Source organism: Oryza sativa, chromosome 9 (assembly GCF_034140825.1).
Source record: "Oryza sativa Japonica Group chromosome 9, ASM3414082v1".
Classification (NCBI taxonomy): Eukaryota; Viridiplantae; Streptophyta; class Magnoliopsida; order Poales; family Poaceae; genus Oryza; species Oryza sativa.
The window spans coordinates 21,126,615-21,152,642 of record NC_089043.1 but is presented as its reverse complement, the minus strand read 5'-3'; the positions used below and the strand labels follow the sequence as shown (position 1 = coordinate 21,152,642).

Here is a 26,028-nt window from a genome sequence, read left to right as displayed (position 1 = left end):
ATTTATACCACGCCTCCTTGTCAAGGTTCAAACTATTACCTCATGACATGGACCACCTGGTCCGTCCGATCGATGATGAATCGATCGACCGCCTTCCTCTGTGCGCGTGGGTACGTGCACCGCATGCACCGCACTACTTGTGCAGGGTACTCCTGTTCCCCGCGAGCAATGATGCATTTTTAATTTCTCGCTCAACGATATTGTTGAATGTTGTTGTTTGATCGCGTACGTCGCATTCATATGCGTGCCGCCCTGAGCACCAGAAAAAGTTTCGCCATGATAAATTGAGAATCCATGGCGATCACACCAGCTGATTGATCTCTCGATCTGCAAAGTAAAATGAAAAAAGTGAACAGATCTGTCCATCTGTGGGCATCCATCTGCAATATTGCTCTCGATTGATCGATCGGTGAAATTACTTCGTCGTCGCCACCAAACTGAGTAGGCTGCGTCGCAAATGTTGTCACGAGAAGTAAATACACGTGCAAGCAAGCAAGCGACGCTGCAACAGTGGCCTCCACCAATGCATGTTGTGATATGATGATTGGCCAATGTATCCAATTCGTCCACCCATATGTTGCCGCGATCCAATCTGTACCCTGTACGTACGGCCGCAGACGCATTCATAGTTCGCATGAACCATACCGGCCAAACCGACCCACTACCTAATTCCATGCAAACATATGCAGCCAGGCCAATCCTATACAATTCGATCTCCTCCTCTCCTGTCTGCATACTTGCCGCCATTTCGTTGTGAGTTCATGCCATTGATGACTGATCGATCGAGAGCTGTTAGTGTGTCCATGCACTACACATTTCTCCTTGCATGCGTTTCAGAAAAATACAACTTTTAAACACTAAATTTAGATATAGCTTTTAAAAGATGAGTTGATTTGGTAGTTTCGAAGAGAAGAAACAAAAAACTGTTGACTCGCGACGGCTAGCTCTCGTGTGTCTGTCACCGGTTGACACTTGACAGCCACTGCCTGCTGCTTCCCTGAAAGATTTTGACCTCTGTCATTTCTTCGTTTCTTCTCCTCCTCCTTGTCTGCTTGCCGTGGGAAGCTTGTAGGCAATGATTGACACACGCCGTTTCAAAGCGCAGTAGCTAGGCATCGATCAGATCATCCGTGTTGAGATGAAAAAAAGTAATCATGTTTTGACTTGCGTGCGAAAGATGGGAGCCAAGGCCAGAGATGATAGGATAATATAGTGGCCTATCTGATTATCTCTGATCAACAGATTTGCTGCTAGATTGTTTTGTACCCTGCATTTATATTGTGATATGCTACCTCTGTTTTTTAATAGATGACGCTGTTAACTTTTTCTCACATGTTTGACCATTCGTCTTATTCAAAAATTTTATGCAAATGTATAAGATATAAATCACACTTAAAGGACTATGAGTGATAAAACAATTCATAACAAAATAAATTATAATTACGTAAATTTTTTGAATAAGACGAATGGTCAAACATGTGAGAAAAAGTCAACGGCGTCATCTATTAAAAATAGAGGGAGTATATTGAGGCGTACCACCGCTGCATTGCATTTGCAAATTATTTTGTATGCACATGCATGCGTCGTTTAGAAACGGTACAAATTTCTGGCCTGCTGATGACGCTAGTGACCGACCTGTCAGAGGCAGTAATACATGTGTAGTATGCATGCATGCAATGCACTGAATATATTTTAACTTGCATTTTTTCTTTTTTTTCCCTCCCTTTGGTGTGCCATGCATATGATGTCAGTGTCACCATCTTTCAAAACCGAAACAGTCTACGGTTGTGTTGGATCGAACCTAAAAGGCAAATCCGTATGATTTTTAGGTGCATGCACTGATTGGCGTGTCAGTTCTAGCTGGCCTGGGCTTCTTTCTTTAGAAGCATGGGACGGAGTAGCTGTTAGCCCCATGCATGTAACAATGTTGAATTAATTTCAAAGCTTGAACCAGACGTTCATGATTTGCATTTCGGAATTTAATTCACTCGTTACATGCATATGGAGCAGTTTCACCTATATAAAAGCACTAGATAACATGCTGTAATTAGCTCTCCTGCAGATACCTCAGTACCTCACCAAGGTTTTAACCACAAATTGCAGCATCTTTCTTGCCAAATTGATCTCTTACTACCTTTAAACGTTTTAGATTCATCACTCTCGATCAGTTCAAAATCAAAGCCATTTTCATCTAATTTTTTGTCACTTAGAAATTGGGGGGAATACAAGGTTTCAAATAGAACTTGAGGCAATTTTCAACTGAACACTTGACAGTTTCAAATCAAAACCGAGCGAAAATCCAGGGGTAACTGAAGTGACTCGTGCGGTTTAATTAGCAAAGTTGGTTGGTTTGCATTGTATATGCATATAGTTTTTTTTTTTCTCTTTCAGCAAGAAAGACCAATTTGTAGGCGCATCACTAACTAGTACAAGTGTGTACTTGTGTGCGTGCTCTACCAAACATAGGGACCAAATCATAACTCATAATGTTCTCCACGCCACTGACCTACCATTCACACACGAGATCACGAGTCCCTTAATTGTTTTTGCTGGAGGGAATTAACACAAGAAGGTGTCTTGGCTAGGTGGAGTTCACGAGTACCTTAATAGCAATTCATAGTAGTACAAATATTTTGAGTTTAGAACCAATGCCATTCAAAAAATTACATGCACATATACTTCAATTTTCAAATTTACTTCCAGAAAGAAAAAAAATGTTGAGGAAAAAAATTCATGTTGACAAGTAGTTTTGACCACGAAAGGTAAAATTATTCAACTCACATGGATTTAAGAATTTCAGATAAAATAAAGCCTCCAACAATTTTCCACTGGGCAATTATCTCCTTTCACCTTGCCTTGCTTGCACCCTTTAATTCAAGCAGACACACGCCTGACCTAACATGTGTAACTACTGCCCCCACAAGTATTTACAGAGATTTTGATGTCATGAATTTGACAACCACGAACAGCTTTGACCACAGCTGCTCATGAGCTCACTCCATTCATGCTACCTGACGTCCAAATATTTTTGACAGAAACCGTCTGAAACGTACTACTACTACTAGTCTGCAGAATTCCATGAACTAACACATTATGCAGAATATACTCACGCTGTGTTGACTTGCTCTGCATTTTTCATCATCATCACCACCATCATTCGTTCCAAGTTCTTGTGTATCGCGTCCTTATTCTGCATCAGAGCTATCCGGCCAGCCAGCCACTCGATCGATCTACATCTGAATGACAGAACGGGATACAGAATCACTCACCTCTCTCTGTTTCTCTCTTATGCAGGCTAGCTCTCTGTTTCAAGGTTGAGTATTTTTGCCGTATGGTCTACAGTGTCCAGCAGCCACGCTTTGCTTTGCTTTTGTGTGGCCACAATGATGAAGCCATTGCACTTTGCTTTAGTTTCAGCGAGCACCAGATGCTCGATCCCCTTGCTCCTTTATTTTTCTTTCCTCAACCAAATTCATCTTACTCTTCTCTTTCTTTAATCCTTCTCCTCACCTTAAGCTTTGGTGATTTTGTTCTGTCCTGCTCTACCCTGTCTTTACTCCCTTCGTATATTCTCTTTGCCGAGCAGTGTTTGAAACAAAAGAACAAGAGGCACATACATCCATACATGTACATGAGCCATTTGTATGCGTGGACCTGATACGGTTCACATGCAGGGATGAGGCAGGCTAGCTTTTTTGCAATGCAACAATCTCCATATACATCGATCTCACCTCGCCAGAAATAATTGCAGTAGTGGTTGAGTCCAAAATAAATAAAAAAAGAACATCTTGTCTCTGTGTCTCTGTGTGAGCCATGGCTGGAATGAAGAGGAGAGGAGGCAGGGCCACGCTGGTGGTGCAGACAAAAGGAAAGCCAGCAGCTTTCAGCTTTCTGGAATTTTAAGCAGCCGTAACACCACCTGTTTGTCTATGGGGATAGGAGCACAAGAACAGGAGGCACCAGACAGCTTTGTCCGCTGGTGCTTATTCCCTCCGTTTCAGGTTAGAAAACGTTTTGATTTTGATAAAAGTCAAACTATTTCAAATTTAACTAAATTTATACATAAATATAGTAATATTTATAATACCAAATTAGTTTTATTAAATCAATAATTGAATATATTTTCATAATAAATTTGTGTTGAGTTGAAAATATTATTATTTTTCTCTACAAACTTGAAAAAAATTGAAGCATTTTAACTTTGACCAAAATCAAAACGTCTCTTATAACCTAAAACGGAGGGAATATTAGCTTCGCGGTAGCGATCCAATGGAAATGCCTTTCCCATTGGAGGCCCTGAACCAAAGATGAGAATTTTATGCAAAAAAAAAAAAAGATTGAGATTTTTATTTCTGGCTCGATATATATAATCGGGCACATGTAATTTACACGGCATGGGAATCAATTAATTAAGCTCGATCGGGGAGGGGGAGTAGGAAGTAGCTAGCTAGAGAGTGTTCTAGCCAGTTTGATTGCTACCTAAGCTAGGCTAATCTACATCGTCTTCGTCTTCGTCGTCAGCTAATCATCGTGTTCTAGCCTCTGGTTCGTATGATGGTGATGGTGCCGCGTCCCGGGGTGTGCAGCCTGGTGAAGCCGGCGACGGCCTTGCCGGAGAGCCCCGGCTTGTCCGCCGACACGCGCGGCGCGCACGCGAACTCGCCGACGGGGTGGCGCACCGGCCGCGACGGCCGCATCAGGATCCGCGCGTTGATGTCCGCCAGCGTCGCGCCGCCGTCCAGCCCGTCCGGCTTCAGCACCGCGAACGGGCGCAGCACCCTGCACGCCGGCGCCGCCGCCGCCGCCGCCGACTTCTCCGGCGTCGGCGTCTCCGCCTCCCTTCGCCGCTTGCTGCTGCTCTGTCTGCAGTACTCCGCCTCCGCCGCCGCGTCCTCCGCCGGCGCGGCGCGCTTCAGCGACGAGGAGGAGGAGCAGCGAGGTGGGGCCCGCGCGACACCTGGCGCGGCCGGAGTGGCCTGCGGCTGGGCCCCACTAACCTCACTGACCTGTGGGTCCGCCTGGCAGTTGGAGGATGAGCTGCTGAGTAGTGGCTCTGCCACGCCTTTCTCTGGCAATGTGGGACCCGTCGAGAAAATCGAGCCCAGGAGATCATCGTCGTCTGCAAGCAAAAGATGACAAGACACCACTTATTAATAATCTACTCCTACTCAAGTATAGTAAACTAATCACCTACTACTAATCACGTAAAGGCTCAACGTTAACAAGAGCAGTAACGAAGAAGATTAGCAGAATCTGGGTAGTGTCTAACCACGTAAAACCCAGATCTGTCTTTACTTGAAAAGAAGCGCCACTGACAGTTCCTAACAAGGTCAGACGCATCATGCCATCAAATGCATCCTCTGCTATAATACTATATACTCATAACTCATCACTATTCTATACACTACTATAATCTAATGATGCATCGATCATGCACAAATCATGGGGGTCGTGACAACAACTACGTGCTGCTAATCTTCCCCGCGGGTCCCATCGCCATTGACAGAATCACAATTTGATGACACAAAAAATATTACTATACGACTTCGTGTTCTGTCCTTTGGTGGTGCGAGGTCATGGAGGACCTAAAAAACGCAGAGGATTGCTGCTGCTCTGCGCGTGTCGTGGCAAAAGCTGGTGGTTTTGTAGGCGAAAAAAGGCGTAAAAGATTTTAATTTCAAACTCTTCTTCTCACCGTAGAAGAAGTTGGAGTTGGAGTTGGTGGTGGTTGCAGTGGCAGTGGTGCTGCTCGTCTTCTCCTGCAGGATGCAGCTGGAATTGAAGGCGACCTGTTGTTGTTGTTGCTGCTGGTCGCTGCTTGCGTCCCAGAAATTCTGCAGGAGAAGCAGATTAGCGTAGGCCCTCACGAAAATCTGCAAGAAACTGTTGCCTTTGCTCTTGTCTCGTGCGAGATTACTACCAGGAGAAGGTCGTCGAGCTCCTCCGGCAATGCCACCGCGTCCTGCTGCGGCGGCGCCGGCGGCGACTCCATGTCTGCACTCCAAGCCGGTGCACGGATTAATTCACCAATTCGAAGGCTTGAACATAGGTAAAGAAAGCGAGCAGGGCACGTACAGAGTGGGAAGAGGCCGTGGACGTCGGCGGCGAGGACGCCGAGGCAGCCGGCGGCGAACGGCGGCTCCCAACCGAGCAGGAAGCAATCGCCGCCGCCGCCGCCGCTGGCGCCGCTGCTGCTGCCGCTGCTGGTGGTGGCGTCCCAGCTGCTGCTTCTCGCTGCCTCCATCGCGTGGAAAGGCCAGGACACTCCCTGCAGCTGCAGCAGCTGCAGCTCCCTTTCTTGGGCTGCTGCCTCCATGGCGTTGCAGTGCAGCAGAGCAGAGTGAGTTGCCGAGTAGGATGAGTGAGGAGTCGAGTGGAGTGAGGAGAGACGAGACGAGACGATAGAGTGGGCGAGGCCTGCTGCTTAAATAGGAGGGCTTTTCGAAGAGTCCTCAAAAGCGAAAGCGCCCGAGCTGCAGGCCCGCGTGTCAAGTCCACCCCTACACCCTAGTTTATACTTGTTCCTATTTGGAAACCGACTTTTCTTCTTCTAAATTCCAATTGGGATAAAACCTTTTTACTATGATTATTGAACGGAAAAAAGTATAAATTACCCCCTAACTATTGTGATAGTATGAATCCCCCCTCCCCGCGAACCACAAAACAGACATATTAAACCTCAATCTATTGAAACCGGATAAATTACCCCCCTCACTTAATCTGGAGCGGTTTTGATCCTACGTGACATACATGTGGCACTAACGTGAAAATTCAATCAGCAAAAAATAAAAATAAAGAAAATATAGGGCCCACAAGTCATATTTCTATCTGTGTGTGCTGTTGGCGTTGGAACTTGAACGCGAGCGGCTACACGCGCGGCTTTGGTCTGCGGTGGGCGTGGCAAGGATTGGAACTGGTCGGTGGCGAGCGGCGACGGGCACAGCTGGGCGAGGGGTGGCGGGAGTGGCAGGGAGGGGGAATCGCTCGTCGGCGAGCGGAGAGCGGCGACGGGCGCGGCTGGGCGAGCGGTGGCGGGAGCGGCAGGGAGGGGGAATCGCTCGTCGGCGAGCGGAGAGCTACGACGGGCGCAGCTGGGCGAGCGGTGGCGGGAGCGGCAGGGAGGGGGAATCGGTTGTCGAGCGAGCGATGGCGCTCATCGGCTCGTGCGGCTCTTGGACGGTGCGACGCGATTGCGCGAGATTTTGGCACCGGCCGCCGCCTTAGCCACCGCCCGTTGCGCCGCCTAGCCGCTGCCCGCCCGCGCGCAGATAAGTCGCCGTCGGCTTGCTACCCGCCGCCCACCGCGCGCCCGGTCGGCCACGCCTCCGTCGCCGATTGCAGCAGTCCTCGGTCTCCCTCCACCACCCCCAACTGGCTCCCACCCCCGGTCACCGCCGCCCTCAGCTCGCCTCCGGTGGTGGAGATGGAGGTGAGGGGAGGGAGAAGAGAGAGAGTTGGGAAAGAGAGAGAGAGATAGAGATGGTGAAAAAACTACCATGTGGGGCCCGTCTTTTAAAAAAAATGTTGACTGGACTGCCACGTAGAATCAAAACCACCGGCGATTGAGCCAAGGGGGTTATTTATCCGGTTTGTATATTTGGGGTGAAAAATGTATGATTTTTAGATTTAGAGGTGTAATTCGATCTGAAAAACTGTACTCTGTGCAATACCACAACTATGGTTGACCTGTATTTTTGTGTGATTGTAGAGGCTCGATGAGTTCCCATTAAAATAAAACAATGCAAGTAAACCATTTCTATTATCAAAGAGAATGTGATACCAGTGGATCCAAGAGTTTCTTTAGCATTGGTATTTCTAACAAGGGATGCCGCGATTATTCCACTGCTATTCTAAATTTTAACAAAGCAATTGGTATCTGTTTTGCACATCGATTTCGTTAAAAAAAAAAGTTGCACACCGAATAGCCTAGGCAGCCACCCGACATTTGGAGAAAACTGTGATTATGCCATCACATAAAATTGGACTACCTAAAAACTACTCCCTCCATCTACTTTTTGATAGTAATATCTTATCTTGACACAATGACCAAAGATAAGTAATTTTACTTATCATCCATTTAAGCATGCTACTAGTTATTTCTCGTAAACAAGCGATTCATTAATATTTACATTTCTCGATGCTCATGTAGCCAATCTTGTGTGGAAGAATAGAGAGTCACGCATTAAATCCGAGAAAGTCATTAAGAGGATAGATGGTTGGATTGAAATATGTCTATCAAAAGTAATTTTTTCAGATTTAGAAATATGCCTATCAAAAGTAGATGGAGGGAGTATCATTCAAATGGGCTTCGTTAAAATACCACACAACTAGGATGGCTTCGTCGAAATATCATCTGGGACAATATTGCCCCTAGCACTTCTCCTCCAAGTGTTGGAGGAGCTCACCGGCGGAATGTGAGCATGTGGAAGACCGAGACGAGGCATGTGGCAGAGAAGGTGGCGTTGCCGATGAGGCAGCGGATGTGCAGGGTCAGGGCCTTGTGCTGATACGCGAAGTAGAACCCGTTAAGGGGTCGGTTTTAACTCGGGGACTTGCGACTTGTGAGCTCCTCGACTTGCAAAATCATCTCGGATGGCATTCTGACGAAGCCATCCTGGTTCAGAGCGACATTTTAACGAATCCTATTTAACTGATGGTATTTCAACAAAATTAGTTTTTCTTTATCGGATCTGAAGTTACCATTTTTTTTTAAAAAAGAAGAAATCTGCCGTTGGTTTTATCATGGCTACTTGTGCAATTGTGTATGTGCGATATGTGCGTCTTTCTGCGTTTGATATGGGGCGACTTGCTGGGGTGTGAGGTCAGTGAGCTTAAGATAAGAGTGGAAACCGAAAAGAGTTACAGGCGAGCAGATGCCGAGAGTACAAAGTCCAAATGAAGCAACGAAAGCAAAAGATAGAGGTGGTTGGTTGGTTACGGCCGCTTTCTCGTGATTCGTTATGTTCGTCTTCTCCTGCTTTGCTTTCTCTTGCTCCTCCTTCCTTGATCTCCTTTCTTTTATGCTTCTTCTACTTCAACCTCTGCTTTCTTTTCTCCCTCCCTCTCTCTCTCTCTCTCTCTTTTGATAGGATCCTCGTCCCCTTTTGTTTTTCGTGCCGATACGATCGATTTGTTGCTTGTTCTTCATGGGAATCGCTGTTTGTAGTACGTAAGTACTGCAGGTTGTAGTGAACTTATACTACTACTAGTAGTGATCATAATTCGAAAATTGTCGGCAGCTAGGTCTATGGGATTAGGGGCTTTTGTTTTTTTGTTTAGTCAACTTTAACACTTTTAGTTCACTCCTGTCACGTGGTTTGGATCGTTTTCGTTTGGACTTTTTGGCTCAAGGTCTGGATTGATTTATGTTACTGCTCTGTATATGAGATGTGGCAAATTGAGGAGAGGTTTTGGTTCTATCCGAGTTGGTGTTTTGTGATGCCTGCTGTTGCAAGTAGGTCAAAGCTACTAGCTGTTGCTTGGTGAGGTCACTAGCTGAAACTGCTGTAGTGTATGGCTAGCTTGGTCCTGGGACTGGATGTGCCAGTATGCATAATAAGTCCAGAATACCTGCAACCCCCCCAAAAAAAAAAGATGATAACGGTTTTTCATTTGGCTAGCTGCTTGAGGAGTTCAGTGTTTTTTTTTTAGTTCATCCCTTTTATGATTAACTAGGACCTATACTCGCCTACCTGTGTCATATGTCCATCACAAGTCACAAAGATTGGTGCTTTAGGGATTTACAGTTTGACAAGGAGTAAAGATGTTTTAATGGGATATTACAATTTCTAAAAATTTCCTCTCTTTTCTTTTTCCACATCTACACATGCTGCGAAACTGTGGCATGAACTTGTCAAAGAAAAAAACATTGGGAGTACTTATAGACCACTAGCCAGCAGCATATTGACTTAAACAACACTCTGCAAATATTTTACTAAGCACCATGAGGAATGTGCTTCATCAGTGCCACCCCATAACATACTCACCTCAGTTGAGTACTCCACAATTATCTTTTTTTTTTTTTTTTACTTTTACCACCAGCTGACTCTGTTAAAAAAAAACATTTTTGCAGTACATACTTCAAACCAAAAACCTGAGGTCAATCATTCACACTAAACTGCTAGTACATAAATTTGGTTCCAACACTATTTTACCCACTACCCCACAGAAGCTCCTCCTTTTTCCAAAGGGCCCCAAGTGTTACTATTAGGAGCTAGGGGTTTGGTGTGCAATTGAACAATGTTAATTGTACACTTGATCACCGTTACTTTTTTCAGGGTGGTGGGCAGAATTATTGCACCCCATCATGTGACTAAGGCGAGACAAATCCAAGCAGAAAAGGGCTCCACATAATAGAACCAAAGGCAAGTGTCACTCCAAATTTTGGGAGCCCCTGAAATAGAAGAGAAGAAACCCAATCAAAAGCAGAAGAGTTACTAATGTCTTACCGGCCCCGGAGTCGTCGGGTCAACGAAGAAGAGGCAAAGATTCTCCGTCATAATGCGTGCTGGCTGATGGCGCGCAACCGTGCATGCGTGTATGTGTGGGCTTGCTCTGTTTCTGAAGATTCTGAATATTTGTGGTGTTTTGCTTTGCTCACTGTAACATTTTTATTTTTGTTAGCTTCTGGGACTCTTACTGGAAAATGGAATGAGCCAAACAGTTGCAATGTTTATGATGTTTACCTTTCACAGTTCTGATGTTTGGATTTGTAAGGTTTTGTAGTAGGCAGGATTCATGTTTACAACGAAAGCCAGCCTAGAACCGTGAAATTTCGAGGTCTCGACGCAGAAGGATAATATGGCTGTGTTTATTCACACTAAAATTGGAGGTTTGGTTGAAATTTGAACGATGTGAAGGAAAAATTAAAAGTTTGTGTGTGCAGGAAAGTTCTGATGTGATGGAAAAGTTGGAAGTTTGAAGAAAAACTTCTGAACTAAACACGGTGTATATTCTAACCGGAATTTCGAATGGTCTTCAAGAATTTAAATTTGAAACAGTAAATTTGCTCGAAATGAAATCCGACAAACTTTGATTGAAATTGTCAAAAACAGTCATGTACACACCTTCAGGGGTCAATCGGAAAGGTGAACCTTGGTGGTAGCTAGTAAAATGTGGTAGAAAAACTCTTGGAATCAAGTGAATTTTGAATAGGGGGAAAAAGTGTCAACGTCTAGCTCAGGAACTATCTGTAGCGGTTGGTGGTGTCAATGTCCGGATTGCAGTTGTCTCGGCCTCAAAATGTTCTGGAACGAGACACTACGCTAACGTCCTCGGTTAGGAAGAGGAGAATGGTCCACTGTACTGGTTCTTGGATCAGTCTGCTACCACCTGCACTGCATCTACCATCTCCCAGCAGCAAATCAAGGGAGCAGCTACAGTATCTTTTTTTAATTTTTAATCTCTTCCATCTTCTCCTTTTGAAAAAGGAGCTACAGCGAGAGCAATGTTGCAAACATTGAAAAAGATGCACGAATTGCAGGCAGTATCTCTTCTCCTTTCTCGCTTTACCGTCACTTTTGGAGCCTGATTTTCCATCAATCACGCCATCTAGGGCTTCCTTGCTGCTATTGCATCTGTCGGTGTTTTTCCTCGCTAGACATTTCTTACCATATGGTTGCTTATTTACAGTTTCCAGTAAAAGACAGAGTTAGTCGGTAAACAAATTTTAAATTTCAAAACTTAATTTTAGAATTAATTTTGATTTTTTTACTATAGATTGTTTTTTAGCACTTGCTTTTATGTCACTAACAATACATATAAAAGTTTTATGCATAAAGTATTTTTTGACTGCTAGTAACAAACGTTATGGTTTATAATTAGTACCTATGAATATTTTAAGTAGAACATGAGAACTGTGATGGGATGATGGCGCTGCAGTGCTGCACAAGTTAATTATGCAGATTAATCAACCAGTTTTTTTAAACAAGATTAATTAACCAGGTCTGGCTGTCCATCTACACTCTTGTTTGATTCTTAACTAACATTGTCAATTTGTCATAACTCATAATTCACTTTAAACGAATGTGGCTTGCCACACTTTTTGTCCTATAAATTATAAGCAACACTTATAGCAAAGTTAGACAAAGAATTTAATTGATGACATGTGAGGTAAAGTGTTAAGAAAGTGTGACTTACCACAACTATGACAATAAATCAAATATAAAACTAAGAAGGACGTGTTAGTCTAAAATGTGATGCGATAAGGTGAAGCGTTGAACCAAACCCCCTAAAGCTGTTGCATGCCTACAAAAGCCTAGGGTGGTAAAAAAAATTACCTGGTGCAACAACGATTAGACGGCAAAGGGACAATCTCTAAGGCTAGATTAGCAGTTACTGTATCCTAGAACAACTGATGGGATGTAAATTGTCCTCATGACACAAAACAGAAGACCACTTTTTGCACACCACTATTTTAGTTTGAATCACCCAACCAAAAAGCACTGCTGCTGCTGAGGAACGGACAAGCAAACAAGGTGAGTGAGTACCACTCAAGGAAAGGAAGGCACATCCACAAAATGTACCGTCGAGTAAATTCTGGAATTGACGAGGTAAAACCTCAGCATTTCCACTGTACAAAATTTCAGCACTTCCACGTTGAGTTCGTCTTGGAAGCTATATTTGTACGCACTGAACTGAACTTGAAGATCAAATATGAGAGATACAGACTTCAAATTTGTGAAAGTTGACGCGATTCCTTCTTCAGTTTTTAGAAGATGCAACATGCGAACCATGTCAGTACGACGTGCTGAATTTTTCTATACGTATAATGTATACAGTTTACATAACGCAGTAACACAATTTCCTGATCTTACACTTCTAACCGTCTGATTCCTAGTTCCAATCGATCAACATCGTAAGGCAACAGACAACACTAGTGATTCAATCGATCAACAGCTCATCAGACCTTGTACAGCATGCCGATCTCAACTCGCTGTTGCAGAGGCATCCCAAGAACCGGCAGAGCCGACCGGCAGATCCCATGCAAGAACTCATAGAATCCGAGCATGATCTTATCAAACCAGCCGGCGTCCTCGCCGACGTAGAACCTCATCTTGCCCCGGACGTGCACCACGCCGGCCAACCTCGCCGCCTCCAGCTGCGCCATCTCTTCCTCCGGTGACCGGCGGCCATCAGTGTCCATCTGGATGTGCCATTGCAGGCAGCTCGTGACCTGCGCGGCGAGGTCGTCGCCGCCCTCGAGGCTGAGGTTGTCGGCGTAGCCGTACTGAACGGTGCAGCCGTACACCCCGTTTGGTCCAAGCCTGTTTATCAGGATCCTTTTGCTTTGATCAACTTTGGCGACGAGCAGGGACCTCAGGGTGACAAAAATTGTGACCGTGTGCAGTGAGCTCATGTTCTTGATGTAATGGCTGAGGATTGGAGTTAGCCCGTCCTGTATGTTGCTGTAGAAGAAGCAGAGGCCAGGGACCCTCTGAACCTCAGGCCTTGCCAAGAGCTCGCCGAGGTGCTCCAAGCTCACTTTGTTTGTCATCTCGTACTCAAATTTCCTTTGCCGACCGTAGTACCAGCCGAACATGATCATTGCAAGGGTTATGGAAACCGCGAAAGGAAGCCAACCTCCTTCAGGGATCTTGGTGAAAACTGCACTGACATAGGCCCCTTCCATGATGAAGAAGGGGACGAAGTACAGCCCAGCAAGCACAAGTGGTGTTCTCCATATGATGATCATCACAAGGGTGAGTAGGACTGTAGTTATGAGCATGACCATGATGACCACAACACCTGCAAAAATAATGTACATTGAGGTACTGAATCTTCTTATACAAAATAATTTTGTATTGACAAGTCGAGAATTTTGTAGAACTTGCTTACCGAAAGCATTCCCTATAGCCTTGCCACCACCAAATCCTAGTATAACACCGACACACAGTACCATGAGAATGTAATTGATTTCTGGGGAGTAAACCTCGCCTTCTTTGTGTTGCGACGTGTGCACCACTTTAACACGAGGGAAGTAATCCAGGACAACTGATTGCTTGATGACAGAGAATGTCGCGGATATTAAGGATTGGCTCGCAACAATTGCTGCTAGTGTTGCAACGACAAACATTGGCCAGTAAACGGGACGAGGAACAAATTTATAGAAACCATCACCAAAGTCATTGACATTGTTTATAAGGTATGCTGTTTGCCCAGCATAAGTGAGCACCAAAGAAGGATATATGCTAGACAGAAATGCTATCTGAAAAAAAAAAGATCAACTGTAAGAAATTATATCGTGTATAAATTGCAGATGGACGTCTCAATGAAACTAACCTGAATAGCCTTTTTGCTGAAGTGCCCAAGATCTGCGAACATAGCTTCAGCACCTGTGTATGTGCAGGAGGTTGAACTTTACACCTATCATCATTGGTAGGAGAAAAGAAAATACTCAAAGTTGATAATGCTGGTATGGAATGTACCTGTGATGCATAAAACAGTCCCACCAAGCAGTTGCCAACCTTGCCTTTTATTTCTCAGGAAGAAATGAACAATATAATACGGTGAAATGGCTTTGAAGATGCCAGGATAGTAATGTACAATACTGTATAAGCCGATAATTGGAGTGGTGAAAGTCCATGCTGCCATGATTGGAGAAAACAGAAAGCTCACTTTTGAAGTCCCATACTTTTGCAATAAGAATAAGCCAATGAGAATTGCTGCAGAAAGGGCCTCCACAACAGCTGGAAGAAACAAAAAAGAAAAGAAAGGATGAATGTCAAAAGGTTAGTATTAGAAAGATTTTTCATTGTTCATTAGCTACAATGTTCCTGAGGCCTTACGTTTGCTAACAGTAGGAAATGGCCCTCTTATCCCATCAATTGCTGATAGTACTGTAAAGGGGTAAAGAAATACTGTCAGGTCTCACTATGATCACAAGAATGGTTAGATTGGCATGTAATTTATAAATAGCAAACCTGAAATAGCAGGAGTAAGTATGCCATCTCCAATGAGCATGCACATCCCAAGTACTGCTACGAATAACAAAACTCTTCTTGCAGTTATGCTCTGTTCAAAGAACTTTCCCAGCCTACTAGGCCTTCTGGCTATTGCAGACTGACTGTGAAGCAGTGGATCTTCTTCTGCATACACCCTTTTGGAAGGAAGGATGCCTATATCAGCATGCCTACACAACAAAGAATACATGGCAAATGTACCACCTGCAGAAAGTATACTTTTAAGCAACAATACATATCGATACATTGCAAAAAAGAATTTCAGACCTATCCATAAAATAAAGATTGCCTTCCAAAGAAAATACAGTATGTTCCATCTCTATCAGACTTACAATTCAGCTTATCAAGTGCTGTCTGAAGAAAGAAAAATCTAGAGATATTTTCCCAGTAAGGCAGTAATAAAACTAAATGAATGTTAAAAGATTGATGCATGCTGCCTCCATACGGGAATAATGAGTACTATTGAGAAACACCCTATGTCTGATAAAAAAACACACCCTATGCACACTATAGATCGAAGAGGCATGCATAGCCCCAAACATACATATCTTTCATCAACATATCTTCTTTTTTTTTGTAATGAATCATCCTTTTTTTTATGAATATTTTTCTTGTCCAAATGCTATTGCTTAATTCAACAATTATCTGGAAAGGTAGCCACTCAAAAATGAAGAATAGAGAGAGGAAAGGTAGCAGTAGAATTGGTTAGTTACCTTCACCATGATCATCAGCATTGAGAGCTATGCATACATACTTGACCACACCAATTAAAGTAAGAGTCCAAAACATTATGCTGTATATCCCCAGGTAGTCAGCTTCTGTGGGAGATGACAAGTTCATAGAGGGATAAACGTAGAGGGGAGAAGTGACGAGGCCACCAAAAACAACACCAAGAGTCTTGTAAGCAAGGAATAGATCCTTCCAAACATTGCTATCCTGCTCAGAGTTGAGAGAAAACATTAATATAAACTGTAAAACACAAAGATGATACTTCAAGTTTCTATTTGGAACACAACGAAGAAGAGCGATGAACCACATTTATCATATAAATGCAACTGATCAGACCTACTCATAGCAAGTCAATGCAGTCAAGCAAAACACAAATTACATAATAAAATTTAAGATTTATTATGCTGATGGGTACTGTGGGACTGGTCCCGTTGACCACGTGGTAATGCATACAGGTCTTCTTGGTTCACATCTGATTACATTGGATACTTGTAGGGATGTGGAAACAGAGCCTGATGATGCAAGCATTCGTGACATCATCATCAGGGGGGGGGGGGGGGGTGAGCATCCCTTCTGATACTTATATGGTCAGATATCTTAAAACATTAAATAATCAGCAGCAGAATGATCAGATACATCCAAATTCAAAGGAAGGGGACAATCTGGTTACTTAATCACCTGAAGATCTTTTTAAAAACTTCACTTAAAATGCAAAATAATATTCTAATCAAGCTTGCATGCAGCTCCTTCATATCCACTGCAGCTACCGTGTTTCATTCACAATAACACTTTTCAGTTTTTGGATAGCTATGCAAAAGGATGCAGCTAACTGAACAAACAATACTATTAATACATTCACCATGTTCTGCATTGAAGATAGGGGGAGGGGGTGAGTGAATGTGAAATTATCATCCACAAAAAAAAAGGATACAAGAAAAAGGAAAATATTCCCCTATTCCACACCAAGACAAAATATATTAGTCATTTTTCCAAAGAAACAAACAACACATGCCTCGCGTTATATCTATCTGTTTGGACTATTCTGAAGTACCACTACCACATATCCAGTATTCGAAAATAAACGAAACAAAATCAGTATTAATTTCTCAGTTGTCACCAAAGCCGGCCAGAAAAGGCTGGGAAAAGAAGAGCACGAGCTTAGAGAAAAATGAGACACGAAGCTATCATCAGTCGTTTGCAGCAGCAGCAGCCAAAGTCAGAATTTCCAACACCCTCGGCTCTACAGCATGGGGCGACAAGTCGAACGCAACGATGTCATACAAAATAAAATCTACACCATCTCTAGTTCTCTACATGAGCACATGTCTGCATCACATTGACCAACTAAACCATAAACATGCTTGATCATTCGTACAGTAATATTGTAATAAGATGCATGTTCTTCCATGCAAATATCTTATTCTCTTGTCAGAAACTCGCAATAAACAGCACGAGTGTTCTGTTCAGGCCTTAAACCTGCAGACAATGGAGCGAGTTCCATGGCAAGAAAGCGCACAGGAATCACGAGACGTATTGGGTGAACCGCAACAAATTACCATATATGATTAGAAGAACTTAAGAACTCGATAAAAGAACATTGCTGCACATGAAAGAGAAAAGGGTGGGGGTTTTCCCCACGGGGACACTCACATCGGTCTCCCTGCCGGCCGCCGGACCGCCGCCTTCGCCGTCGCTGCGGGGTCGGATTGACCCCGCCTCGAGATCCATGTGGGCCGCCTCCCCCCGCGCTTGTCACGGGGCCTGGAGCACGCAGGAAGCCGCACTGAGGAGGAGCGAGGAACAACAAGGTTGGAGAGGGGGGAGGCTACGCCACGCGGCGGCGCGCGACGCGGCCGAGAAGCGAGGCGAGTGGGCGTGGCGTGGCGTGCGTGCGGCCGCCCGAGAGAGGCCGAGACCGTGTGGCAGGCAGCTAGGGCGTTGCGTTGCGGGCGGAGGTTGGCCTGGCCGGCCTTCGTGTGACCCCCCGCGGTAGAAGACGTCGTCGCCGACTCGCCGCCGCCGCCGCCGCCGGTAGCCCAGGCGCTCGCGTCGCGGTGCTCGAGTGTCAGGGCGGTGCGCGTGCGGCGCCTCTCGTTCGTTCCGAGCTTATGTGAGCGGGCCGTACAGACCAGCCGGACCGGAACGAGGCTCTGGCTCGTGCGGATATGACAATCGGGCCCGCTACAAAAGTAAGTCGTTAGTATACCGATCCGTTTCATATTATTGTCCCGATCCGTATCCTGTAACTATCGAGTCAAAACGATACCAATCCCGCTACCCTAATTTTTATAGGCCCTGTTTAGTTCTAAAGTTTTTTTTAAACTTTTAACTTTCCATCACATTAAACATTTCATACACACACAACTTTTCTATTACCTCGTACCAATTTTAACCAAACTTTTACTAAACACAGCCATAGTATCTCGATCCCACTGTGTCTTCATTACCGCATGATTCTACAAACCGTACAGACCAGCCGGACCGGAACGAGACTCTGGTTCACGTCAGTATGTCACGTTCGGCTTATGTTTAGTTGGGCCTGAACGGGCCCGCGGCTCACATGCGGCCTGTATTTAGGAAGGCTGGAACAGGGCTGCGATTCACGTGGGCCGGAATGGGGGCCCGCGTTGTTGGACGAGGGCACGAGGCTTTACGTGTTTTCCAATGGAATAAGTTCATCCTAGGTCCCTTAGCTTCTCAACAAATCCGTCGTCCTTTAACAGGAAAACTAGATACAAAACTGGTGCAATATAGGTCTCATGGCGATTTGGACGGCTGTTTTAGCTAACATGGTGCCTATATGGCTAATTTAACTCTGTCTTCATCTGACGCGGCGCTTACATGGCTATTCAATATGGAAAAATAATAAAACCCATAGTACCCATGTGTCAGTTTCGTACACATAATAATAATAAATGTTGGGACTCACATGGCCCCACCTGTCATTCTCAATCCCCTCCTCTTGTTTCTCCTCTCTCTCTCTCCACTCCCCTCTCTTCATCTCTCTCCCCTCTGCATCCTCATCTCGCGGAGATGAGGATGGAGTGGCGGCGGCGGCAGCCGGGGGGAGGGGATGAGGAGGCGGCCGCTCAGCGCGGCTTCCCCTTATTTCTCAGCGGCGTGCGGGCGGACGGTGCTTGGGGCAGACGGAGCTCGGTGCGGGGGAGGCGGCCACTCGGCGCGGCTTACTCCCCTTCCTCTCGGCGCGTGCGGGCGGACGGAGCTCGGCACGGTTTCCCCCCTCCATCTCGGTGGCGTGCGCGTAGGGAGGACTAGGGCAGCAGCTTCTCCCACCTGCACCGCCGGCCAGCTCCTCCGCGGCTGCTGCCTCCCGCCCACCCAGATCCCGCGCCGACGATGGACGCCTGCCGCCGGCTACAGGGACCTCTCATCCGTCCTTGACCGCCGCCGGCTACAGGGACCTCTCCTCCGTCCTTGACCGCCGCCGTGACCTCGATCCCACCAAATCCTCCTCCATCGAGAGAAGAGAGATGAAGAGTGAGAGAGAAAAGAGAGTATGAGTATATAACAGGTGGGTCCTACATTTTTAATAAATAGAATGATGAATGGACTGCCACGCGTATGCCACGTAGACCAAAACCACCGCGGATTGAGTCGAGGAGGATAATTCATCCTGTTTGTATAGTTGGAGATAAAGAATGTCCGATTTTATAGTTCAGGGGACAATTCGGTTGACCGCGATAGTTCAGGAGATAATTCATACTTTTTCCAACTTAAAAACAACGAGGTAGGGACATCAAGCGAACTTTTTCTATTTCCCAATTCGACTATATTTTGCAAGAGGTGGTTTCTCCTCCGGAAAAAGTACACCCAAGGTCCCTCAACTTGTCATCGAGATACAGTATCATCCTCAAACCGCAAAACCAGATATCCCGCGTCCCTTAACTAATCAAAACCGGACACAAAAGGTCCCTCGGTGGTTTTTATCCCGGTTTTATCCCACGTGTCTGTTGAATCAGCATGAGACCCACGTGGGCCCCACATGTCAGGGTAATCCACGTCATCACCCTCCCTCTTTCTCCTCTTCTCTTCTTCTGGGTGAGGCAAAGCGGCGGGTGCAGAGGGGCCGAAGCCAGCAGGCGAGGCAGGAGAGAGGAGGGCGCGGCTGCGCGACGGTGGCCGGTGCCCGGCGGCGGCGGCTGCAGCGGAAACACAGCGACGCGGCGGCCCCGACGGCTATGTCATCAACTGCGTGCCGACGCACCTGCAGCCGGCGTTCGACCACCCGAAGCTGCGAGGACAGAAGCCCGAGGTGACCGAGCAGTCGGCGGTGCGGCGGCGGCGGCGGCGGCGGCGGCGGAGCAGGAGGAGGAGGCCGTGTTCCCACAGGCATGGACGGACAGCGGCGAGTTGTGCACTCGTGCCCGGAGAGGACGGTCCCGGTGCGGCGGACGACGAGGCGCGACGTGCTGAGGTCAAGCTCCGCCATCCGGTTCGGGATGAAGCAGCCATGCGCCGCCGGCATCGTCCGCCGCGACTCCACCAGCGACGGCCACGAGGTCAGTCAGTCAACTCGCCGGTCTGAATAAGTTACTACATGCTGAAATGATCGAGTAGGAGTATAGTATACGTTGTGCTGCACAGCTGGTGCAGTAGCAATGGGCAATGGCAACAATGGCGATGGCGAGTTGGCAACGAACTGAATTAAGAGTGTAATTAATTAGCTGAGATTATTCATGAGCTGATGAAAACGATGATGCAGCATGCGATGGGGTACGTGATGGGGGATCAGTTCTACGGGGTGAAGGCGAGCCTGAACGTGTGGTCGGCGAGGGTGGCGACAGCGGCGTAGTTCAGTCTCTGGCTCCTTCGGCAACGACCTCAACACAGACGTGGGCGACGACGAGTTTCACGGCGATGAGCTGACTCGGGAAGCTGGGGCAGGGCGGCTAGGGGGAAACCCGCGGGCGTCGGCGGCTTTGGCGGCGCTGGCGAGGTGGCCTCCGACCGTGTCTGTCGCCGCCCTCCTCTCGCCGGCCGAAGCCTGCCGGCCTCTGCACCTGCAGCCGCCCGCCGAAGACTGCGTGCCGACGCACCTGCAGCCGGCCGCCGTCGCGCTGCCGCCCTCCTCTCGCCCGCCTCACCTGCCGGCCTCTGCACCGCCGCTTTGCCTCGCCCATAAAGAGACAAGAGGAGAAAGAGGGAAGGTGATGATGTGGATCACGCTGACATGTGGGGCTCACGTGGGTCCCATACTGACTCAGCCACCACGTAGGACAAAACCGGTGATAAAACCTATTATGACTGGTTTTGTATAGTTAATGGACCCCGTATATCTGGTTTTGCGGTTTCGAGGACGTGACAAGTTGAGGGACCTTCGGTGTACCTTTTCCTTTCTCCTCCTCGAGAATCCCCAAATCTCGCTCGCTATTCACGCGACCACGCAAACCGACCTTCCTCCGTCGCTCGGCCAGCGGCCGGCGCCGGCGCGCGGGGTCCACCTGAGGCGGCCATCCCCTTCCCAGGCTCTCAAGCCAGGAATCCGCTCGCCGTGCGACTTAGGCGGAGTTACGAGAGGGCGCTCCCTGCCGTCGCGAACCACCATCGCCGGCGCGGGCGGCGCCGAAGGGGGCCGCGGCCAAGACGGCGGCCGGTGAGTTCTCTAATAGCAGATAAAGTTTATCTGCACCGTTCTAGTTCATAAGTTTTTGTTAATTTCATGTTTGCCTCAGCAAGATTCAGTTTTTCTCCCTTGGTAACAGTTGCTAGCTTTTTCTGTATTGTCCTAGTTCCTCTGCAGCTTTACTTGACCGAAAGAGATAAAGATAAAAGGTTTATTTTGTGAATTGTGAAGAAACCGCCGCTGCCTGGCAACTCCGAACAGGATTTAGAATCGGGTTGAGGAATTACTAGTCCCAATCGGATCGAAGTTCGGATGCCTAGCTCGATTTGCATGGCCAATACTTCCTTTATAAGTGGGGAAAAGCTCTCCCCTCGGTGACCAGACTATATATATATATATTTAATAACTCCTTTTTAAGTGCAAAGTCATAACCTATCTCCTCGTCATCTTCTGCAGATCAGCTTGAGAGATTGTTGTCATGGCAGCGAAACAATCTGGTGACTACTCGGCCGCGAAAGGTGATGCGCATTGTTATCAACTCTTGGTCGAGGTTCATGCCCCATTACATCCCTGATGATGTGATGTTCAACATCCTGTCATGGCTGCCATCCAAGTCTCTCATCCGATTTAAGTCTGTGTGCAAGGCTTGGCATGCCATGATATCCAGCCCGTGTTTCACTGATGCTCACCTTGAGTGTTCCAAGAGAAACCCATCGATACTCATGGTCCCTGGTGCTTATGAGAAGCAGGAGGACGGTGAGAATATCGCCTTCATGATGGTCCTCTATAAGTACCATGGAGGTAAAACAATGGAACTGGTCCATATGCAGAACTTTCCGCTAGGCATTGGTGTATGGACTCGCCCTGTGCACTGTAATGGTTTACTCCTCATTCCCACCATGAACCTCGAAATGATGATCTGTAACCCTTCAACAAGACAGATTGTTTTCCTACCAAAAGTCAGTGGCAACATTTGCACAGGCACAAGGGCTGGATTTGGGTTTGATCCTCACAGCAACAAATACAAGGTGGCTAGATCTTTCTATCAAAGGGATAGTGAAACACAAGAATTAGTCTGCAAGTTTGAAGTGCTTACTCTGGGCACTAATGCATGGAGGCAAACTGAAGATCCACCATATCCAATTGATGCTTTAACTCCAGTCCATGTGAAAGGCGCCATCTACTGGATAGTGTGTAGTTCACTTTGCCCAGATCCACCTAATGCATTCCTCCGATTCTGTTTGACTGATGAGAAGTTCAGTTTGTTTCCGTGTCCTCCATCCAATGTAAAGTCTGTCCGTTTCACAGAGGTGGAGGGTGAACTGTGTTGTGCTTGCTTTTTCAGTGAGACGCTAGCGCTGGAGATTTGGAACTGCAGTGGTGGGCAGAACCTTGAATGGACTCGACGCTATGTTATACAGATTCCACCTGATGTTGTTATGAAGTACCCTGTAGAAAGACCCCCTTTAATTGTTTTTCGTGAAAAAATGTTGCTGCTGGCATTCAAAAAGGTCTACAGGTATGATATCGAAACCTGTAGAATAGTAGAATTAGCTTCAAAGGTTTCAGACTTCACCTGCTATGAACCATATTTGGAGAAGGAAGCAAGGGATTTGCATCTATTTAATTATGCTGAGAGTCTAGTTCCAATTAGAGAATTTTGAGAAGTTACTTCTGTCTGTTAGTGTGAGCTTCTCCACAACTTGTAATGATCCAAGGTAGGGAGAAGTTTGTTTTTTTTGGTTGCAAGTGTCAGCCAAGGTTCATTTTCATTGAATTCATCTGTGCTACTATTTTACTGTAACAATCAATTTTTCTTTCTAGCGGTATTGACCATGAAACGCAATAAGTATCATGTGAATTGTCCTCAGTTATGTTGCTCAGAATAACTCCTATGCATTTTGCCACTTACATATGTGATATGTTCTTTTCTTGTTTTAATTAACATTTTATATTAGCAAATATATTCTTACTAATGCCATATTTTCATTGTTGTTTATTAATATGTTCTATCATCTGAGGAGATCATCAAAAAATAATCTGGTCCATCTGAAACTAGTACTCCCAACAGAGCTAGTGCTTTTTAAGAGGGAGAAGAAAGCGGGCTACAGATATGTGATTCAGCGCTGCAAGTGAATGATCCCAATCTTTGCTCTTGCACCATTGCTCAAACTTGTGCCATGTTTTTTTTATCAAGGAGTTTCAATCGGTCAGTCACTTGTGATTCTTTTTACAGATTACATTTGTTGCACTTGCTGAAGATTAAGGTATCTGTTGTTGCTTGCTGGTTCTCGTGCTATTGTTCTCTACTGTTTTTGCTGAATTCTTCAGCTGGTGCTGCTGTTGATGTGCTGTTGTCGAGGCCACGATCAGGAGTTCGTGACCGTGATTTCGCAGAGGGAGAGACGGAAATAAAATTCAGTTGGTGGTTTCGTAGAGGGCCCACTTTTAATTTTAGAAAGTCAATTTTAGACAATCTCCTGGAGGGATCAATATTTTAGCACATCAAATTTTGTTTAGCATTCCCATAAAAATAGTTTTGGGAATGAAATATTGGGATACTCTTGGTGATCTTGGTGATGCTCTAATTCCCACGGCAGCCAGCCTAAACGTCGCCGTGCAGTGTGCGGACGCGGCCTGTGCCACCTCCGTACCATGCGTATCCAATTCTCGGTTTATTCGGGAAAACCGAACAAGAAAGCTGAACACTTTCATATACTATGGATGTGTTTAGTTCTTTGGTGTAAAGTTTTTGAAGTATACGGACACATATTTTTGGGTGTAAAGTTTTTGAAGTATACGGACACACATTTGAAGTATTAAATATAAACTAATAATAAAATAAATTACAGATTCTGCATGTAAACTGCGAGATGAATTTATTAAACCTAATCAATCCGTTATTAGCAAATTTTTACTATAGCATCACATTGTCAAACCATGGCGTAATTAAACTCAAAAGATTCGTTTCGCAATTTACATGCAAACTGTGCAATTGGTTTTTTCCCATATTTAATGTCCCATATATGTGTCTAAACATTTGATATGATGTTTTTGACCAAAATTTTTTGAGATCTAAACAAGGCCTATAACTATTGGCCGTGTACATCCATCTTGCTGTAGTGGTCGGGTTTTATATAAATCTTTTATCTATAAAAAAAATGATACTCATTGCTAGCACATGTATTTAAAGAGTTCTACACAACAATGGATGTAGAACATATTGTGATAATTAGTTGACCACGCAATGAATCTTTTGCCAGAAGCAAATCAGAATATTAAGATGATATGGGTCTCGTGACTCATTTCTCAAAGCTGTTCCATGGAAACTGAATTGAAAATTACACATCAACCTATATGAACATCATTAAAGATCGCTTTCTTTGTTAACTTTACCAACATCTGAAAGCCATTTTTTCAATATCCAATTGATTTGAAGCCATTTCTAGATAGAGATTAGAGGAACGCTCGGCAGAGTCCAGCGGAACTCATGATACAAAAATCAAGAAGCCACCAAGTCGTTTGTTTTCATAGTTCATGCATCATAGCACAGCTATCTGGATTCGAGTCCCAGAAAGTAAACCGGTGTGGATGTATGGCTACCAGGAACTCCACAGTGACTGGTCGATGATAAGCAGGTACTCCATCCGTCCTAAAATATAAGCATTTTTAAATCTCGCCACAATCTTCGAGATGTTACTTTGACTAACAATATCTATAAAAATAAAATATTTTAAATAAAAAGAGTTGTATATTATAATAGTTTGATTAATGATAAATCTAGTAACATCAATTTTACATGATTGATCTTTTTTATTTTATTGCTATTAACAGGCAAAGTTAAAAATAGTTGACTTGACACTATGCTAAAAATGTTTATATTTTGGGACGGAGGGAGTACAAAATACAAATCCACGCAGTGAACGGAGCTAATAGCTGAACCATCGAGGCTCAAACTGTCAAACACAGGTACCAAAACAAAGCATTGGTGCAAACTCAGCATAGTAGTACTTTGCCAGATGAAAAATCTGATAACAAGACATAGTTTTATAAACACAATCGTAAGTTACAACAATACAAAGAGTGCACTCTAAACCATAGCAAGGAACAATCCTTCTTAAGCATCTAAAGCTAGCATAGTGTCTATTTTCTAGTTTTTTTAATAGATAATGGATAAAAGCCAGCCTTTGCTTCTATTTTCTAGTTGCTTGCCAACCAAAATGTAACAACAATCTAAAGACATCATGTTCACCTCCTTGATAGAGGAAGGTGAGACACACCAGACACCTTGACAACTTTGAATTGGACACCAAGAATATCTCCCACAGCATGACCCTTGCGACCAAATCCAGCAATCTAATACCTTGTCCTGGATAATGACAAAATAAATAAGGGATGGAGCAGGCATTTAAGAAAATACAGGATGAAAAATGTACATTATCCTCGATGAAGTTGAGGCAACAATCATTGGACACAAAGGCAACAATCTTCTCCACACTCATGGATGGCAGAATTAGTCCACTTAGCTTCAATACCACTGCAACAGATCCATCAAAATCTCATTAGATTAAGCTCACAGAGGTATTGAAGTGGTATTGAAGGGGTGATTCATTGAATAATATAAATAATAATTGTTTGTATGCTACCAAGCATAACCTCCCAGATCAAAATATTTTGATTACACAGCAACAACAGATTGGTATCAGTGATAATTGAACTCATGCAAAACGTACTCATTAATGTGGTGAAAAGGAT

The 26,028-nt window shown here is 45.2% G+C and overlaps 3 protein-coding genes across 6 annotated transcripts; 1 reads left to right on the top strand and 2 right to left on the bottom strand.

Annotated features, from left to right (window-relative positions):
- Positions 1-4,314: 4,314 nt before the first annotated feature.
- On the bottom strand, positions 4,315-6,417 carry LOC9266552 (uncharacterized). Its single transcript, XM_015755820.3, has 4 exons — positions 6,076-6,417; positions 5,921-5,994; positions 5,696-5,834; positions 4,315-5,119 (listed from the first exon to the last, which is right to left on the bottom strand). Exons 1-4 carry the CDS (start codon positions 6,314-6,316, stop codon positions 4,536-4,538), a joined length of 1,038 nt encoding a protein of 345 aa, XP_015611306.1. The 5' UTR covers positions 6,317-6,417; the 3' UTR covers positions 4,315-4,535.
- A 6,154-nt stretch (positions 6,418-12,571) lies between these two features.
- LOC4347211 (probable potassium transporter 17) lies at positions 12,572-17,854 on the bottom strand. Of its 2 annotated transcripts, NM_001422774.1 has the most exons (8): positions 17,340-17,854; positions 15,674-15,896; positions 14,922-15,164; positions 14,787-14,837; positions 14,427-14,687; positions 14,281-14,333; positions 13,837-14,206; positions 12,572-13,746 (listed from the first exon to the last, which is right to left on the bottom strand). In NM_001422774.1, the coding sequence occupies exons 1-8, from the start codon at positions 17,415-17,417 to the stop codon at positions 12,902-12,904; spliced, it is 2,124 nt and encodes a 707-aa protein (NP_001409703.1). In that variant the 5' UTR covers positions 17,418-17,854; the 3' UTR covers positions 12,572-12,901. The 2 variants fall into 2 exon arrangements, with proteins under 2 accessions (NP_001409703.1, NP_001409702.1); NM_001422773.1 differs by lacking the exon at positions 17,340-17,854 and having other exon boundaries at positions 15,674-16,054.
- A 3,201-nt stretch (positions 17,855-21,055) lies between these two features.
- On the top strand, positions 21,056-23,851 carry LOC4347210 (F-box only protein 8). Of its 3 annotated transcripts, XR_010735187.1 has the most exons (3): positions 21,056-21,303; positions 21,730-23,482; positions 23,605-23,851. XR_010735187.1 is itself a non-coding variant. In XM_015795878.3 (2 exons), the coding sequence occupies exon 2, from the start codon at positions 21,795-21,797 to the stop codon at positions 22,935-22,937; it is 1,143 nt and encodes a 380-aa protein (XP_015651364.1). In that variant the 5' UTR covers positions 21,056-21,303; positions 21,730-21,794; the 3' UTR covers positions 22,938-23,143. The 3 variants fall into 3 exon arrangements, 2 of the variants coding, with proteins under 2 accessions (XP_015651364.1, XP_066160465.1); XM_015795878.3 differs by lacking the exon at positions 23,605-23,851 and having other exon boundaries at positions 21,730-23,143; XM_066304368.1 differs by lacking the exon at positions 23,605-23,851 and having other exon boundaries at positions 21,440-23,143.
- Positions 23,852-26,028: the final 2,177 nt, after the last annotated feature.

What these genes read in the sequence shown, in the direction of transcription:
- LOC9266552 (XM_015755820.3), bottom strand. Translation starts at nt 6,316, where the DNA reads ATGGAGGCAGCAGCCCAAGAAAGGGAGCTGCAGCTGCTGCAGCTGCAG. An exon ending in AGCTCGACGACCTTCTCCTG is followed by an intron (nt 5,835 to 5,920) that starts GTAGTAATCTCG and finishes CTTCTCCTGCAG; the next exon opens with AATTTCTGGGACGCAAGCAG. An exon ending in CAACTCCAACTTCTTCTACG is followed by an intron (nt 5,120 to 5,695) that starts GTGAGAAGAAGA and finishes TTTTGCTTGCAG; the next exon opens with ACGACGATGATCTCCTGGGC.
- LOC4347211 (NM_001422773.1), bottom strand. Translation starts at nt 15,998, where the DNA reads ATGTGGTTCATCGCTCTTCTTCGTTGTGTTCCAAATAGAAACTTGAAG. An exon ending in ACTTACTCCTGCTATTTCAG is followed by an intron (nt 14,838 to 14,921) that starts GTTTGCTATTTA and finishes ACCCCTTTACAG; the next exon opens with TACTATCAGCAATTGATGGG. An exon ending in TCAGCAAAAAGGCTATTCAG is followed by an intron (nt 14,207 to 14,280) that starts GTTAGTTTCATT and finishes TTTTTTTTTCAG; the next exon opens with ATAGCATTTCTGTCTAGCAT.
- LOC4347210 (XM_015795878.3), top strand. Translation starts at nt 21,795, where the DNA reads ATGCGCATTGTTATCAACTCTTGGTCGAGGTTCATGCCCCATTACATC.